Source organism: Ammodytes marinus (genome assembly GCF_949987685.1).
Source record: "Ammodytes marinus genome assembly, chromosome: 19".
Classification (NCBI taxonomy): domain Eukaryota; kingdom Metazoa; phylum Chordata; class Actinopteri; order Uranoscopiformes; family Ammodytidae; genus Ammodytes; species Ammodytes marinus.
The window spans coordinates 20,046,507-20,064,408 of record NC_137223.1 but is presented as its reverse complement, the minus strand read 5'-3'; the positions used below and the strand labels follow the sequence as shown (position 1 = coordinate 20,064,408).

The 17,902-nt window shown below is 40.8% G+C and overlaps 2 protein-coding genes across 2 annotated transcripts; both read left to right on the top strand.

The window, feature by feature from the left end:
* Positions 1-2,633: 2,633 nt before the first annotated feature.
* tdrd6a (tudor domain containing 6a) lies at positions 2,634-8,624 on the top strand (the record flags this gene model as incomplete). Its single annotated transcript, XM_080047487.1, has 3 exons — positions 2,634-8,244; positions 8,456-8,515; positions 8,614-8,624. The coding sequence occupies 3 exons, from the start codon at positions 2,634-2,636 to the stop codon at positions 8,622-8,624; spliced, it is 5,682 nt and encodes a 1,893-aa protein (XP_079903613.1).
* Positions 8,625-9,605: 981 nt separating this feature from the next.
* Positions 9,606-17,889, top strand: LOC307265690 (uncharacterized protein; the record flags this gene model as incomplete). The annotated part of the gene is made up of 16 exons (XM_080047484.1): positions 9,606-9,871; positions 11,270-11,315; positions 11,843-11,897; positions 12,575-12,654; positions 12,740-12,794; positions 13,085-13,164; positions 13,811-13,874; positions 14,031-14,107; positions 14,587-14,641; positions 14,949-15,016; positions 15,161-15,215; positions 15,309-15,361; positions 15,455-15,518; positions 15,746-15,810; positions 16,913-16,979; positions 17,284-17,889. 16 exons carry the CDS (start codon positions 9,606-9,608, stop codon positions 17,373-17,375), a joined length of 1,242 nt encoding a protein of 413 aa, XP_079903610.1. The 3' UTR covers positions 17,376-17,889.
* Positions 17,890-17,902: the final 13 nt, after the last annotated feature.

Below are 17,902 nucleotides of genomic sequence, written 5' to 3'. Positions count from 1 at the left end.
CCTGAGGTGAATGTAGTGCTCATAGCAGATCAGCACCGAAACAACACACTCACCTGTTTCCTCCACCATCGTCATATTTTGCACCGTTATGTTCCAGCCTTCCGCGACTCGTGTGTGTGTGCGTGCGCGTCTGGTAGCGTGAACACGAGAGAGAGTGTATTTGTATGTGTTTGTTTGATGGTTGTGTTGCAAAGATAATGAAAATCCTGTTTGCCACAATAAAAATTGTTTATTGTAAGGGAACAGTGGGATTGATTTGAGGCTCCATGTTATTTTCTGTCTTATTTATGCTGTTTTTTGCCTACAGGGGTTTGTTTTCAGACATCTCACCTGTACTGCCTGTACTGTCTTTGAAATGTATTTAGTCATTTTAAGGGGAAACCACATTATGCATTATACAGTATTATTTCAACTATTGAGTTATTTTTAAAACAGCATGCTAGTGTAGGACAAGATCATTTTATTTCTGAATTTTTAATGCTGCTATATTTTTATGTTTTAAACTGGGAAATACATCTAAAACTATCAATAACCTACGTATTTAAAAAGAAATCAAGCAAGTAGGCTAATAATAACTGTAATGGCTATTTGTCCTCAATAAAACAATAACTTGAAAATAAAGAAATCAAACAAAACAACGTAATCAAAATAGCCACTGAGGCACTGGGGGGACGAATCTTACGCATGGTAGGGAAAAGAGTCCACTGTCCAGTCGGGAATTTGCGTTTTGAATAGGGATGGGCATAATTAATCGATTAATCGATCATTGCTCGTTATGAACATTGTCGATCACGTGAAATTGTTATCGATCATATAGCCGTTGTGTTGCGCAGTGTGAGTCCGGCAGCACAGCAATTAGTTTCACTATGTGGCAGCACCAAAGACTGTATGGGCAGCAATTTAACGTCCTACCAGCAGGGGGAGATACTTAACTAGTAGTAGGAGACAACAGAACAGGCTCAGGCAGCAGCCTGCGACCTGCCGTAGATCTCAAAACATAAACAGGAAGAAGTTAAGGAGAAGTTTGGCATCGGACCGGACAGCTTTAGAACCGAAAATAACTAAGTTCATTAAGCATTGTGAAACCTTGTATAAGTACAACACTTAAACAAACCGAATTATGTACCACTTGTACATTGAAGCCTACATCCGACCCTGTTAAACGTGTGACGTTAGCGCTGCTAGCATTAGCAGCTAACTTTAGCGTCTATGCTTTCCTACTTCGCCTTCATCAGGGAAATAATTTGCACATTTTGTCTATTAGATGAAGTAAGGTTAGGTCCTTTACCACTCAGAGAACCGTGCTGTGCCCTTATGCAGTCTTTGGCAGCATCTTAAGGCCAGGACACACCAGTCCGACACGTTCCGACTACCCAAAAACTGGAATCGCCGTTTCAGGAAGCTCCAGTCTTTCCGTCGCGGCCCAAAAACACACCGAGACGACTGCTTATTTTCCGTACGTCCCGCGCTTGTAATGTCTCCACAACAGCAGGCGGCACTAATCTGTATTGTGGCCCGAAAAAATACGAAAGCCGGAAATGATGGGACAGCTCTCTAGAGCTTAAACATAGATAGAAATACGTATTTATATTTATGGACCATAAGAGCACAATTTTTAGCAGAGTGTCGAGCATGGTGTCGAGCAGTCAACAAGGGTTGATGCATGTGAGTACTCGCAAAACGAAACGAACAAACACATTAAAACGATGGCTAGCTGTTGTTAGCTGTTTGTGCTACCCGCCTCACTTCCGGGCTTCACTGATTCGCTAGCCCTCCACCAATCAAATTGCTCCAAATGAAAGACGGTCGGCTCAAAACAAGCCCGACGACCTCTACGTCGGCCGACGTCATGGCACACACCAAACAGATTCGTCTTTTTTTTTGACGACGGCGATTATCGGGCTGGTGTGTCCTGGCCTTTAGGAGGCGCATATGTGTTTAAACTTTAAAGGTATCGTAGCATTGGCTCCTTGTTGGCTCATAGCCTCGGGCTTTCACCAGCGCCGCATTTTATTATTATTTTATTTAAAAAAGTTGCCTTGTCTTAATAGATTGTTGTTTGCCTAGAATATCTTGGAATGAAGATGTAATTGAGTAAAAACCTCTTGTATACAGTCTATGGTAAAAACGCTGTATTTTGGATGTTCTGTTGGCATTTTTTTAATATGTAAAAAAAGATAACGATTGCTCGATAATTGCTCGTTAATTTTCCCGATGATCGATCAATTGAATTTCTTAAAATGCCCATCCCTAGTTTTGAAGGTTCCAGGTCTCCAAATTATTCCAGAAAATAGTACTTAACCGTTCACATAAAACACAGTTTATTTACCCAGTGTTAGGCCCGGTGTTTAGAGATGATAGAGTATGCGCACAAAGTTTCTGGTAGAAATTGCCCAAAACTAACCCCATTTGTGGAAATACGTACCTTTTTTTTAAAAAGTTAAAACATTTGCAAATTGATGCATTTTACTTTAAAAAAGTAATCAAAATCAACAAAGTGAGTATAATTGCTGTGAGTAATGTGTGTGCATGTTGTGTGCTTCTATGTTTTCCAGATAACATCCACTGCTGTCACAGCTGTGTTAATGAAAGCTGATAAATCATGGGTAGCTGGAGTTCATGAAACAGCCAAAATGTCTTCAATCCTTGGACTTCCTACACAAGGATCAGATATCACAATCTTCATAAGCAAAGTCCACTTGCATCCCCTTTGTGTGCTTGTGGAGTTCTGGGGAAAATTTAGCCATGAGAAGACAATAGACTATAAGTGCCTTGCTGAAGACATTCAGTCTCCTGGAAACATATTTCAGGAGTTTGAAGGAAATCCAGGTGAACAATGTTTGGTTCAGATAGATGGCACTTGGTACAGGTCCCGCATAGTATCAAGAAATGGCTCAAAATACAGTGTGTTCCTCATTGACAAAGGGACGACAGTAAGCACCACTATAAGTAAGCTGGCATGGGGGATTAAGAAGTACTTTCACCTGCCACCTGAAGTGGAATTTTGTGTGCTAGCTAATGTGTTACCACTGTCGCCTGAAAACAGATGGTCTCCAGTGGCACTCGAGTTTCTGAGATCTCTCTCCGGCAAGTCTGTGATGGCCCATGTTCAAGATGTACTGGTGTCGCACAGAACATTCATACTGCACATCCCTTGCATATCCAAACAAATGTATGAGATGGGAATTGCCAAAAAGCTGCCTCCAAACATATTCCAGGACTTTGTCCTTATGTCACTGCAGTCCCAAAGTGGAGCTCAAGTGTCTCCCGAGTCTCACCAGATATCTGCAGCAGCAGGTGAGCGACTGCACAAGCAAGAGCTCTTCATGTACCCAGAGCTGCAAACAGGAACTGTGGAGACAGTTATAGTCACAGACGTGACAAATCCTCAGAGGATTTTTTGCCAGTTAAAGGTATTCTCACAAGAATTGAAGAAACTCTCAGACCAAATCACACAGTGCTGTGAAGGAAGACTGACCAACTGCATTGTCACTCCAGAAATGATTGGGTTTCCGTGTGCTGCAAGAGGAAGTGATGGAAGGTGGTACCGCTCTGTTCTACAGCAGGTATTTCCAACAAACAAAGTAGTGGAAGTGTTGAACGTTGACTATGGAACAAAACAGTTTGTTCAAGTGGAGAATGTCAGACCTCTGGCAGCAGAGTTCTTCAGGATGCCTGTCGTGACTTACGTCTGCTCCCTCCATGGAACCATAGACAAAGGGGTTGGGTGGACAACCAACCAGATTGATTATCTCAGGTCCCTTATTCTGTACAAGACGGTGATTGCCAAATTTGAGTACCAAAGCATCTCTGAGGGTGTTCACTATGTCACGCTGTATGGGGATGAAAACACTAACATGAACAAGTTGTTTGATACCAAGGAGAGCTGTTCGCTGGACTGTGAAAAAACACTTGGAGATTATGCCATCCGTAGCACTGTATACAACCGCCAGCATTCAGCTCAACAAGAAAAAAGTCAAGGAAAGATGATATCTCCTGGACAGGCAATAGAGGAAAAAGGCAGCAAAGGAATAGTGGAGAAGCTATCAGCTGAAGACCTCTCTCTCAACTCTTCACATATGGCATTTGTTCAGCACGTATCTGACCCGTCAGAGTTTTGGATCCAAACCCAGAACTATACAAATGAGTTGGAGGAACTGATGGATTGTATCTATGATCTGTACAAGGATTCAGTAACTAAAGATGTGGTCAAAAATCCGACTGTTGGACTATACTGTGCTGCCAAGTCAGCAGATGGCGACTTCTACAGAGCAACTGTGGCTGAAGTTGGTAAGACGCAGATGAAGGTGTTCTTTGTTGACTATGGAAACACAGAAGTGGTTGACGAGAGTAACATCAGGAACCTTCCTGATAAGTTCAAAAAGCTCCCATGTCTCGCACTGAAATGCACACTGGCTGGTATTAGGCCGAAAGATGGGAGATGGAGCCAAAGAGCCTCTGACATTTTCCTCGAAGCAGTCAAAGATAAAGAACTTAATGTACATGTGGCAGCAAAGTATAATGAGGGCTTTGTTGTGCAACTAACAGATCCTAATGCACAGGGAGAAAGAGATCTATCTGCACTGATGTGTAGTTCTGGCCTTGCTGAAAGGGCTGAAACACAGAGACAACCCAAAGCCAAAATGACAATGCCAGCTGCCATACTGCCTCCGACACAACTTCCAGATGCAAGAGTCCCAAGTGTATACAGGAACAAGGGAACGTCTATCCAGACTCTAGACACAGTTGTACCTGCCGGTAATGAAAGAAGAATTCCTAGCTTCAAGGAGCACATGTTTCCCATTGGAAGTGTCCTTGATATCACTGTGTCCTACATTGACAGCCCAAACGATTTCTGGTGCCAACTAGTGCAAAACTCAGGACACTTGAAATTGCTAATGCATGACATACAGGCTTATTATGCAGGCAGTGAGTTTCAGCCTCCTCTAGAAACAGCTTGTGTTGCTCGCCACCCTGACAATGGAATGTGGTACAGGGCCCTTGTAATTCAAAAACATGAAACGCCTCATGTGGATGTGTTGTTCGTTGACTATGGCCAGATGGAGACAGTCTCCCTCTATGACCTGAGGAGGATCTGTTCACAATTCCTCACCCTGCCTGGCCAAGCCTTTCGATGCAGTCTGTTAAACCCAGTTGACCCCACATCTGCCACAAATGAGTGGAATGAAGAAGCAATAGCAAGGTTCCACAAATTTGTGGAAACTGCTGCAAGCAACTTGGGGATTTTGAAGTGCACCATATACGCTGTCATGTACACTGAGCAGAAGATCCTTTTCAACATTGTGGATCTAGAAACTCCCTTTGAGAGTGTTTCCGCGATTATGGTCAGTCTAGTTGAAAGTGCACCTCCCAAGAAAGCCGCTGCGGCTGCGCCATCTTTCCGTCTGGACACATACTACTACTCAACACACAACATCAAAACTGGAACAGAGGAACAAGTCACAGTGTCATGTGTGAACAATGTCAGTCAGTTCTACTGCCATCTTGACAGGAATACTGATGTGATAAAAGATCTCAAGATCAAAGTGCGCAATCTGTGTCGTCAGCTTGAAAATGTCAAGCTCCCAACAGTATTTGGAACATTGTGCTTTGCCAAGTACACTGATGGACAGTGGTACAGAGGACAGATAAAAGCCACAAAGCCAGCGATTCTGGTTCATTTTGTGGATTATGGTGACACCATTGAGGTGGGAAAATCTGACCTGATTCCAGTTCCCAGAGAGGCCAATGACATCATGACTGTGCCTGTGCAAGCAGTTGTGTGTAGTCTCTCTGATGTCCCTTCTGATGTTTCCAGTGAGGTGAACAGCTGGTTTGAGACAAATGTGACAGATGGCAAATTCAGAGCACTAGCAGTGGCCCGAGAACCCGATGGGAAACTGCTGGTTGAGCTGTATCATGGAAACACTCAGATTAATTCAAAGATCAAGAAGATGTTTCAGATTGAGATGCACACTGAAGGGCAGGTTGTCTACCACGGCCAGAGAGCACCTGGGGCTTATGCAAATCATGCAGAAAGGACACCAAAAGCTGTCCCAAAACAAGCCGAAGAAATTAAAGATCACTCTCAAACCATCGAGAAAACCTTCTCTGCACCAAAACCGGTACGTCCTTTTAGGGAAGCTGACAAGAATCTGCAGTCTATACCTAAGCCTGTGCGCCATGTTTGTGAAAATGGTGAGAAAATAAAAACCCCGTTAGAGCTTTACAGACATCCACACCAAAGGCAGTCACTTGACAGGACAACAAGTAAAGTGGATAATGGTTCTGAGCCAACAGTCAAACCAAGAAAAGATACAACTTCTTCAGAAAATAAACAGCCCATCAAGTCCAAATCCGTTGGCGCAGATTCTCAAAATAAAAACAATGTTGAAATACTCCCTAAACTTGCTGACCTGCCATCAAAATCTATCTCATCTGGTATGGAAGCTGACGTTTACGTTTCGCACTGCAACAGCCCATTGAGTTTCTACGTGCAACTTGTCAGAGAGGAGGATGAAATCTTCTCCATAGTAGAAAAGCTCAACGATCCCCTTTCCACACCAAAAACCGACAACATCAAAGACCTGCATCCAGGTGACTTTGTACAGGCAGAGTTCACAGATGATTCCTCATGGTACCGAGCCGTTGTAAGAGAAATCCAAAAAAACAAGATGGCATTGGTGGAGTTTGTTGATTTTGGAAATACAGCAATAATGCCGGTGTCCAAGATTGCCAGGCTCCATAAGTCTTTCTTGCAACTTCCCATGTACAGCACACACTGTATGTTGAGTGATGCTGCAGCTCTTGGGGAAGAGGACATGCTTGATCCAGAAGTGGTGTCAGCTTTCAAAGAAGATATTGGTGGTAGCGGCGTTAAGGTTCTGAAGTGCCAGTTCATCAGGCAGTCAGGATCTACATGGGAAGTCCGCCTTGAAGACGGTGGTGTACATGTCATGTGCAAAGTGGCTACTAGTGATGGTTCTGAAATGGCCTCAGAGAAACTTGAACAAGTTAAGGAAATTCCTACCCTGAACTCTGAAAGCAAGCAAGTGCCAGAAGACTCACTGAAGTCACCACTAAACTTGTGTTCTCTGAATTACCACCAACAAGAGTTTTTAGAGGGAGAAATGTTGGAGGTCTACATCGCAACTACAAATGATGATCAGACATTTTGGTGTCAGCCTGCAGACCCAGAAGAGCTTGATAAGATAATATCAAGTGTATCAGATGTTGGGAATCTCAAACATATTGACCCATGCTCTCTCTCCCCTGGAAGCCCATGTATTGCTCTCTTTTCAGATGATAATCATTGGTACCGTGCAGAGGTCATTGACAAAGATGGGGATGAGCTGTCTGTTCACTTTGTGGACTATGGAAACAAGTCGGAAGTCAAAGTTACAGATGTCAGAGAAGTTACTCTGGACCTGATTGAAACTACCCCACAAGCATTTTTGTGTGAACTTGAAGGCTTTGACGTTTCACAGGGATCCTGGGACACTGGTGCAATAGATGAGCTGTCTGCGCTTACAACAGACAAAACCTTACAGCTGACTGTCACTAAATTAACAAGAGAAGAAGGGAAAATCAGATACCTAGTGCAGATGGAATGTGAGGGCCAGGTGATAAATGATGCAATGAAAACCTGGTGGAACAGCTCCACAACTGTAAAGAAACCTGCTGCAGTTGGACTGATGTCCTCTTCATCTGAGAAAGAGACTGCACCACCTGAGGAACAGATAGAGGATTCCAAAAGCCAAGAATTAGATACTGCTGTTGCTTGTGTTCAATTTCAAAGACCCCACGGTGAAGAGCAGAGCACTGGCAAGCTTCAGGACCCAGAACTAGCAAGTTCTCCAAAGAACAGTAACGGCTCTGAAGATTCTTTTCAGTCTTTTGCAGAATCCCCAGAAAAAGAGGGCAATCAGATATTGCCAGAATGCAATAAGACCACTGGATCTCTAATACAGAGTACGACAGAGAGCCTGAGAGAAAATGTTTTGGATGAAAAGTTGAACATTGTCCCTACTACGGAGGTGTCCCAAACCACTTTGAGTGTGGTGGACAATGACAAAGACACTGAAGAGGAGGATGCTTCAGTGCTTGACACTATTGGGTCAGAATCTCCATTGGATGGAAACCCTACGGAGGCCATGGATGAGTCAGCGATTGCAACAACTGACTTGGAGTCTCCATCTGCAGAGGTGAATACCTACAACATGGGAAGCACCATAATTTCCTTTGGTAAGTAAGCATTCCTTTCTCCTTTATCTTTATTTCTGATTAGTAGACAATATAATGCATTAAGTATCAGTGTATAAAGATTTTTAATTCTGCTCCTATTGTATTTGCTACTAAAGTGTGGACAACTCACAACTGATGGTCACCTGTTGCCAAGCCTTGGTCAGGGATTGTGTGAAGTTAATAATTTTGCATTTGTTCTTTTCATTTCCAGATCCAACAGAGGAAAGAGATGACTGCGAGGATACCATTGCAAGAGCTCATTCTCTTGCCAGTACGACAACAGTCAAAATGGTAAATAGTTTGACAATGACACACACATGCCACTCACTTGAAAACATGTCGGTAGATTTAGTGTTGTGTTCTTCTAAGGTTCCCCGTGAAGCTGTTCATCCCGGAGAGAGCATTGATCTATTTGAGACAACAGCAAAGAGTTCTGAAGAGCAGGTACATGAAATTGGTTTTATTTTTACACACCGTTCATAAAAGTACAGTTTACCCCAAAAGTTTTCCTTTTAAAACCTTCTATCACACCTAGACACACTTGTGTGTTTTGGGATTTTAATTTCTAGCATATCTTTTTAATTTGTTGCTTATATTGTGTATAATTTGGCCAGCTTGTGCATTTTAGGGTTTTCTCAATTTTTTTCATGAATACTTTATGTTCTGCCTTTTGTAAACACCCCTACTGCAAATACTCACACTTTTACACCTAAGCACAAAAGTGTGTCCCATTGAAACCCATTCAAATCCTTTGAAATCTCTATTTTTGATCCTGCTTGAATAACCAGTATAAAACATGCAATGTCTCATTTTTCCACTTCATTCGAGGCCTGGGGCTTCAAGTGTGTGCTCCGAGGCATTTCTTTGGAGATGACGTCATTTTTACTATATGTGGCAAATGGAGAAATAGGGCGCTCGCACTCTATCCTTCTCCTACTCTCGTTACACAAGTTTTAAGGCATTATTCTTGTGTTAGTGTGCAAGTAGGTGTGTGTGGGAATGAATGCACATCAAAGTTTGTGTATGTGCACGCGCGGGTCTTCAGCGTGCACACTTTATTACCGTATGAGCGAATGGGTTGAAGCGCATGTGCTTTCAAATGGCCTTTATCCATACCATTCCATTCATGTGCATTTTTCATGCAAAAGTTCAAAGCACCACATTTTTTTTGTTATTAACTACTTAAAACAGACATCTACCCCTTGCACAACTTTGATATAAATTAAACTCAGGTCCTTTCCCAGAACATGAAAGTTAATGTCGCCGTGAGAATCAAAATATACGCAGACTTTGTTTAGACAGGTGCACAATGCTCCTCTCTACACTAGTAGAGAGGAGCTTCTCATTTCTTACCTGGCATCATGGAGAGACTATACTGTACAGAGGAAGCACGGCTTATGGTCATGGAGACGGACGAAGAGCCCGAGGTGGCAGATTGCACATCAGACTCCGATACGGATACGGCGGATGAGGATGCAGACTTGGACTACCTTCCGGACCCTGACGCATCCTCCGCCAGCTCCAGTGAAGCATCCGATTCAGGGGAAGAGGAGGCTCGTCCGGACCAGCTATGGGGGTCCAATAACGGCCTCATCCACTGGGCACCGTCAAACGACCAGACGCTCCGGTACTTCTTCCTTGGCACTATTTTTCAACATTGTGGACATCAGCGCACTGAACGCCTACATCGTATGGAAGGCTATTGATCCGGCATGGCACCAGGGGAAATCCCACAAGCGTAGGCTTTTCCTGGTCGAGCTGGGGAAGAGCTTGGTAGCTCCAAAGATGGCCCGAAGACAGCGCCTCCCTAATGCACCATGGGCCGCCAGCCTGGTTCTAGGGGCACAGGCAGGTAACCCCACCACAAGCGCACCAGGTCCAAGCCGCTCGCCAACCGACCGTGCAAGGAGGCAGTGTGCGCTCTGTACGACACGCAAAGTCGCAAGCATCAGCTGCAAGTTGTGCGGAAAGTTTGTCTGCAGAGAGCACTACAGTAATGTTTGCAGTTCTTGCATTTAAATGTTTGGCCTAAGGTAGGCCTATGTTGTTCATTTGTTGTATTTTGTTTAAAGGGTTCATTTAAAAAAGAAAATCATTTATATTTCTATGTGTGATAAGTTCTGATGCTGGTTAAATAAAATGTAAAATAATTGAATAAAAAAATCTAATTTCATTTTTATAGGCTCATTTCTTATTTTGAACAATACAAAGGGTGTTTTGCATGTCAAATCATGTTAATTAAAGGGTTAATTTAACAAAAAATACATTAATATTTTATATGTATGATTAATTCTGATGCTGGTTTAAAATAAAATATTATTTTTTTATAAAAACAATACTTTATATAATTTTTATAGGCTCATTTCTCATGGACACATAATTGTGTCAAAGGTGTAAAAGTGAGTATTTTATGAAAAATGGCACTGCATAAAAATAGAAAATGCAAATTAATACATTTGCTGCTAATCTTTCACACACACTAGCCTGCAATAACCAAACCATAAATAGTCCAGTTTGCATGACGTTTTTTGAAAATAAATCATATTTTGCATATTTCAACCGATAAAAAGGGGGTTTTGATTGTCAAATCATGTAAATTAAAGGGTTAATTAACAAAAAAATACATTAATATTTTATATGTATGTTAAGTTTTGATGCTGGTTTAAAATAAAATGTAATTTTTTTTTTAACAAAAACAATACTTTATATAATTTTTATAGGCTCATTTCTCATGGACAGACAAGTGTGTCGAAGGTGTAAAAGTGTGATTATTTTAAAGGAGCATGGAAGGGTTAACTCGAAGTATGTATTCATATGTTCGGTAATTTTTTTCTTCTTTTTTTTTCTTAGATGAATGGGGATGAGGTACAGCTCATCTCAAATCACTTAGTGGTTTTCTGTTTGGTCTTTTAGTGCTCAATATTTCAGAAAATACATTTTGAAAAAACAATCATGGTGTGAAATACTTGTTAGGACATGAGTTTGTGATTCCGTGGTTTTACTTGTGTCTTTTGTCATCTTGTAGATTCAGACTGAAGTGGGTCAACCCTCCTGTGTTCTTTCTACGTCTGGTGAGGAATTTTTCATTCTAACCATGCAACACTCACACAGAGTAGTCATAGGTTATGAAATTATCTGGAAAGGAAAGCTATTTCTTTGGCCTCCAAGTCAACACACTGTTGTTTATCTAAAAAGAGAGGCAGAAAAATGGGATGCATCTGTCCTTTTATAGCAAATAGATAAAAAGCAGTTAAAGTCACACTCAGCAAATGTAATTATTGCAGGTAGAAATAGATTTGGTCATCTAAAATAATGTAAATTGTCATATTGCGTATCTTCTGAAATTGTTTTCATAGATGCTCTTACAGAGCAGGAAATTGAAGCTGTGGATGGCATCCCAACGGAAGAGGACCCATGTGTTACCATACATGAGGAGGTAATGTCATGGAAATACAGTATAGATGGTAGTTATGCATCTTTGTCTTTTTGTTTTCTCATTCTGAATATTTAACATACAGATGACTGAGCACTAAATTGTCATATGCAATAGCCAAAGCCCTCGGTCACTTATGGATAAACTTTTTATTTTATTTTTTAGAGTGACTTGATGACTGAAGAGGAGACCTCAGCTCATCACGAGGATGCTTATTCAGGTTTGATTATAACATCTAATTGTTTGCAAAGTTGAATTGTTAATTTTAATGAACTTTCTTTGGTCATTTTCCCTTTCCTTTGAATCTATTCGTACATACTGGTGTGCAGAGGTGGGTAGAGTAGCCAACACATTTACTCAAGTAAAAGTACTGTTTAAGATAGTAATAACTCAAGTAAAAATTCTCATAAAGATAATTACTTGAGTAAAAGTACAAAAGTATGCAGTGAAAAGACTATTTAAGTACTCAAGTTTACAAGTACTGAGTTTATAGAAATATAGGTTATAAAAAAATTAAGTAATGACCGTCACGTAGCCAAATTGAACGTCGTAAAAGTACCGTTGTTTCTTCAAATATATACTCATGTAAAAGTATGTTCCAATAAAACTACAATTTATTCAAAAAGTTACTCAAGTATTTGTAACATTGTAAATGTAGCGTGCTACTACCCACCTCTGCTGGTGTGGAAAAAAAGAAATTACCCTTTTTTGGAACGAATAGTTAAGCACATATGGCACAGTTTTGAAGGAAAGCTATCACATTGGCCTAAAAACAGAGACAGAAAATAGTTATGCATCTGTCCTTTTAAAGCCCATAGGTAAAAAGTAGTTATAGTTATATAAGATATACATTTGGTCATCCAAAAAAACTTCTCAAATTGTGATTGCCTTTTATAGATGCTCCTCCAGAGCAGGAAATTGAAGCTGTGGATGGCGTCCCAACGGAAGAGGTGCCATCTGTTACCACGCATGTCGAGGTAATTTTATAAAAATATGGTATTTTGGACAGTAGTATTGCATGTCGCCCTCAGGACACTTATGGATAAACTGTTTGTTTTTTAGATTGACTTGATGACTGAAGAAGAGACCTCGGCTCATCACGAGGATGCTTATTCAGGTTTGATGATAACATCTAATTGTTTGCAAAGTTGAACTGTTGGTTTATTTAACTTTTTTAGTCTTTTCCCCTGTACTTACAATCTATTTGTACATACCGTGTGTGCAAATTAGCCTTTTTTGGAAACTAATGGTTAAGCAAGTAGTGTACATTTTTATCTGGCAAAGAGGAACATTTTTATAGAAAACTATCACATTGGCCTACAACACAATTAACAAATGTAGATATTGCAGGTAGATATACATTTGGTAATCTAAAATAAATTCTGTAATTGTGATTACCTTTTATAGATGCTCCTACAGAGCAGGAAATTGAAGCTGTGGTTGGCGTCCCAACGGAAGAGGTGCCATCTGTTACCACGCATGTTGAGGTAATTTTATGGAAATATAGTATTTGGACAGTAGTTTAGCATGTTGCCCCCAGATCACTTATGGATACATTTTTTTTCTTTTAGAGTGACTTGATGACTGAAGAGGAGACCTTGGCTCATCACGAGGATGCTTATACAGGTTTAAAAATATTAACATCTAATTGTTTGCCAAGTTGAATTGTTGGTTTATTTAGCTTGTTTAGTCTTTTTCCCTTTCCTTTGAATTTATTTGTACATACTGTGTAAATAAGACCTTTTTGGAATAAATTATCTAAGCACGTAGTGTAAAATATGCTCAATGGTGTTTTATGCCCCCAACAGAGCCTGCCTTGAAGGCCCTATCCCCTAACCCTAACCTTAGTTGGGGGCACAAAACACAGTAAAATATATACATTTATTTTCATAAGCAAGTGAGCTCTCTGGAGCCTTTGGGCAACAAATAAGTTGTGTATCCAAGTCCATCTACCTTTGTATCAGCAGCCCTGCCATCTGACACTGACGCTGCAGCCACTGAGCCACACACCTGCACAGCTCCACTTCAACACTCGGTAATATATTAGATAAAATCTACACAATTCTAAAATCAAACCGCCAAACTCATAACATCTAACGTGAAATGTTTATTTTATTTTGTATTACTGTTCAGGCTGAAGAAGTTGTAGTGGTGACATTCACTGTTGAAGAGGCCTGTTTGATAGATGTCTGCACAGGTAACAGACTTCAATGGCTACTGCACAACAGTGTGCAGCACCACAGAACTTGACTCAATCTAATCACAGCACTGCTGTTATAGTCAACAGAAGTGGGTGAAGCATTAGTTCTGAGTATGTATTGTGTTATTGATGCTTTTTCCTTTTGCACTGCAGATCCAAATGAGGCAAGTGGCGTTAAAGTCACTGGTGCTACAGATCATTGTCCCAGCAGTGTGACACCAGAGGAAATGGTAATTTGCATCACACAGTTTCCCCATATCAAGTTTATGCATCTGCAGTGTTTTCATTCTGAGTTTTAAGCTTTGTTGCACAGTATCATTGAAAGTATTCCCATTAACAGCCTACCAATGGCTGGAATACTTCTAATGTATAAATCGACTTGAAGTTGTGTGCTGTGTTCACAGTAGCTTATCATTGATTATGAAAAACAAGTGAAAGGACTGAAATAAATTTTTGGATGAACAGATTTTAGCTAGAGAAAAACTGAGATTGAGTATGGCCATAATACTGTTGAGAATTGACTGGTGTTGTGGAATGTAATTCATCAAGAAAACTGATAAACATGGAAAGTTTTGAGTTTGTATCAACTTGGAAGCAGTTACAGTAACAATAAAAGTGTGTAGTCCCTCTGTCATAAAACATATACAATTGTACCCATGTGTCGTGGTTCTTAGTTGTATATGAAATTGTGAAATTTCATATATTTTAGGTCCAAAATGAATCACTACTTCCTTATAGTGAGCTTCCTCATGAACAATTAACTGGTGAGTCATTTCTAACACATTATGATAATAACAACCGTTGGATGTGGGATGATAAATACTACAGGCTTGGGTTGATAATCTAAAATGTAAGAGGTTTTTATATAAGGAAGTGTGTCAAATCCATTAACACAGACCACTGTTATTACCACTGGCTGTAAAACTACTCATCGGCCTGGTCTAAGAAACAGTTGTTGATCGGTTGTCTTAGTTCCGACAAGTCATGCTGTGTACTTCCTGGTGTGTTGTCACATAATGTTCAGTGAGGATGTGGAGTAGATATGGAGTGTGACAGTGAATGTCTTCACAGAAGCCCCATCGGAGCATGAAGTACAAGTAGGGGACATTTCCCTACAGGATGAGGGCATGCATAACGAGGTACGGTAGAACCCAATTTCTGTCAAATGCAAAAAAATTAAAATTAAAAACTTACCGTATTTCTTTAAATATATTGTTTTCATTGATATGGTCTGTATCAGAGGAAGCTGTGGCGTCTGTTATTGGTGATGTGTTCTGTTTTAGAATAACTCAAAGAATGGAGACGAGACCTCTGCTCTTCACGAAGATGAACCCTCTGGTTTGTTTCTGTTATCATGACTGTTTATTAACATTCTTTATAGTAGTAAAGATATTTTATGTGACAACATCATATTTGTTTCTGTGTTCACAGTTCTGCTGTCTGACACTGAGGCACACGCCCACACAGTCCCCTGTCCACACTTGGTAATATAATAGAGATGAATAAACACAATTCTAAAATGAGAAACCAAATCAATAAATCACATAATTCTGAATGCTGCCTTTGTTTCTTTTTAGAGTGTCATAGTGGAAGAGGTGACCTGCCTTGTCAGGGATATCTGTCTGACAGAAATTTGCACAGGTATCACACTTGATGTGCCAGCCAGGCCATTTATAGCCTACATACATTTATAGCCTAAATAAATGTATTAAATATACATTTAAATAAGGGGCCACATAGGAATGTTACCACTGATTCTAAATATTCACAATTACACACATTGTGTTAACATAGTTTTGACTTGCAGAAACAGACCATATTCAGCTGGTTTAAAGTCTGATTGTACTGATTCCTCCTTGTCCTTCTAGACCCACAACAAGAATCTAAAACAGAGGATGGGGAGCAGCTGTATACACCCCCCCAACAAACAGAGGTAACTATGATTGCATCCAGGGGCAAAAAACCGATGCCTCTGATGTTTGAATGCGTGTGTTTGCACAGACATCGGGGAGGGGGGGGGGGTGCTGTGCTGTGCTGTGCATATTGCTTTGCATAAACAGTACACCTTATAATATGCTGTGTAGGTTCAGGTTCACCTAATAGGCCTTTCACACCAAAATGAACCAAGAGTCAGTTCCAGGCTGGTGTTGGGGTCAGTTCAAAACTGGTTACAGCCTTATCCCAGTTATGAACCGGTTGGTTTCACATCGACCGGAGACAGCCATGGAGCCGGCAAGAGAGCAACGTCATGACGTCACTGTAAACGTGTGTGTACGTCACCCGACGCCGCTGCTCTTGTGGCTAACGCTAAAGCTACCGCTAGCTTTAAGCACAACAACAGCGGCGAATACGTCTTATTTTTACACTTGTTGGCTCTCGCTTTGCTTTCTTAAGCAAACAGGACCCATACAGCGTATTCTCGCCGGTCAATTTGATCGCTACGTTCGGTAATTATGTTATGTTTACGTCTCGTAGTAGCGGTGTTTTTAAATATGGCGGGCATGAGGTTTGAGTTGCTCTGGTTGGTCAGGATAATCCCTCCCCCAACCGTTCGCGCAAGCAGTTCTTATCAAACCCTGCTCAATCCTGGGGTATGAGTTCCCCCGGTTTTTACGGCCCGGAGCAGGCTCTCTGGCGGTGTGAAACCAAAACACTGGCTCTAACTCCGAACAAGCCCAGAACTAGCGCCGATTTTGCGGCGGTGTGAAAGGCCTATATGAGGAAGTAACACAGCTTACATGGCCTGTAGTACAGTAGATGTCGAACAAATGTCAGTCAGCACAAGGATGTCACTCCCTACAATGATTCATCTGAACATTCAGAAGGCACAAGAGCAGCTGACTTTGCTACAACAGTTAAAATCAGATATTGGTATTTCAGTAATTTGCTTTGCCTAACCCAAACCCACTCGACTGAATCAAGTGGGTTTGGAAGTACAATACCTGATGCCATCAAAACCAGGAAAATACTTCAAGCAAGGATTGTAGTGCACATGTTGACATGCTAATGATCTGTATTTGTGGATGATTTTCCAGGATTTAAGCGATAGTGTACCTGAGGAGGAAACATCATCAGCATCATCTTCTTCTGATGACAGTTATGGTAAGGGATACTTTTAATAATTGATGTATGAATGATACTGGTATGGGTGAAATTTAACAACTGAAGCATGAAGTATTAGTGGGATACATCAAATGAATTAATATAATGTAAAGAACATAATGCTTACCATTGAAAGCTATACATGTCTGTCATTAAAAATTTTCCTTTTACCTGCACTTCACATTCATTCTTATCTCCATCACTTGCATGTTTTCTGCATGCCTTTCCTCTACAGGGTTTTATATCAAATCTTTCTATACGAGTTGAATACAATATCAAAAAAAATTCTCTCTACCTTTTTCAGAAGCCCAGTGGTCAAAGATAACTCATCTTTCTCTGCTAATCAGTGAGGGTTCTGCTTCTATGCTTCCTTTTGAGGAGCAGCCAGAGGAGTAACAACCTTCTGATGTCTTCATGTGACTTTGTCACACAACTCTAATGGAACTGTATTAACTGCTGAAGCTTTACGTTCTAGAACAGGTTCAAGTTCAGTTTTTTTTCTTTCTGATGTGTTCCTTGCTCAATGGCAGTCTTGATTTAGTGTATCGACCTGGCAAGTCGTCTTCATTCTTTGGCCCAGTGGCTTACTCCTCGTTCCTATTGAAATCCAACTATCTGGTTAAAGGTGCCTTATAACAGTAATTGTCAATACTTTAGGAGTTTGTTGTGCTTGCACGGTGTTACCTGGAGCACTGTTGTGTTACAGATGATCTGTTCTGATAATCTGCCCTGTAATTATTAGTACCAAGTACCATATCTTTTGTTGAATCTTAAAGCCTGAATTGAACGGCAGTTTGAGGTGAAATGCAGCCGCTTAGAAAGAAAAAAAGTTTTCTGTATTTTGTGTGGATTTATGCATGCGTTGAAGAAATATTTATGTTGGCACAATAAATATCACAAGATCTATGGAGATGACTCATGCT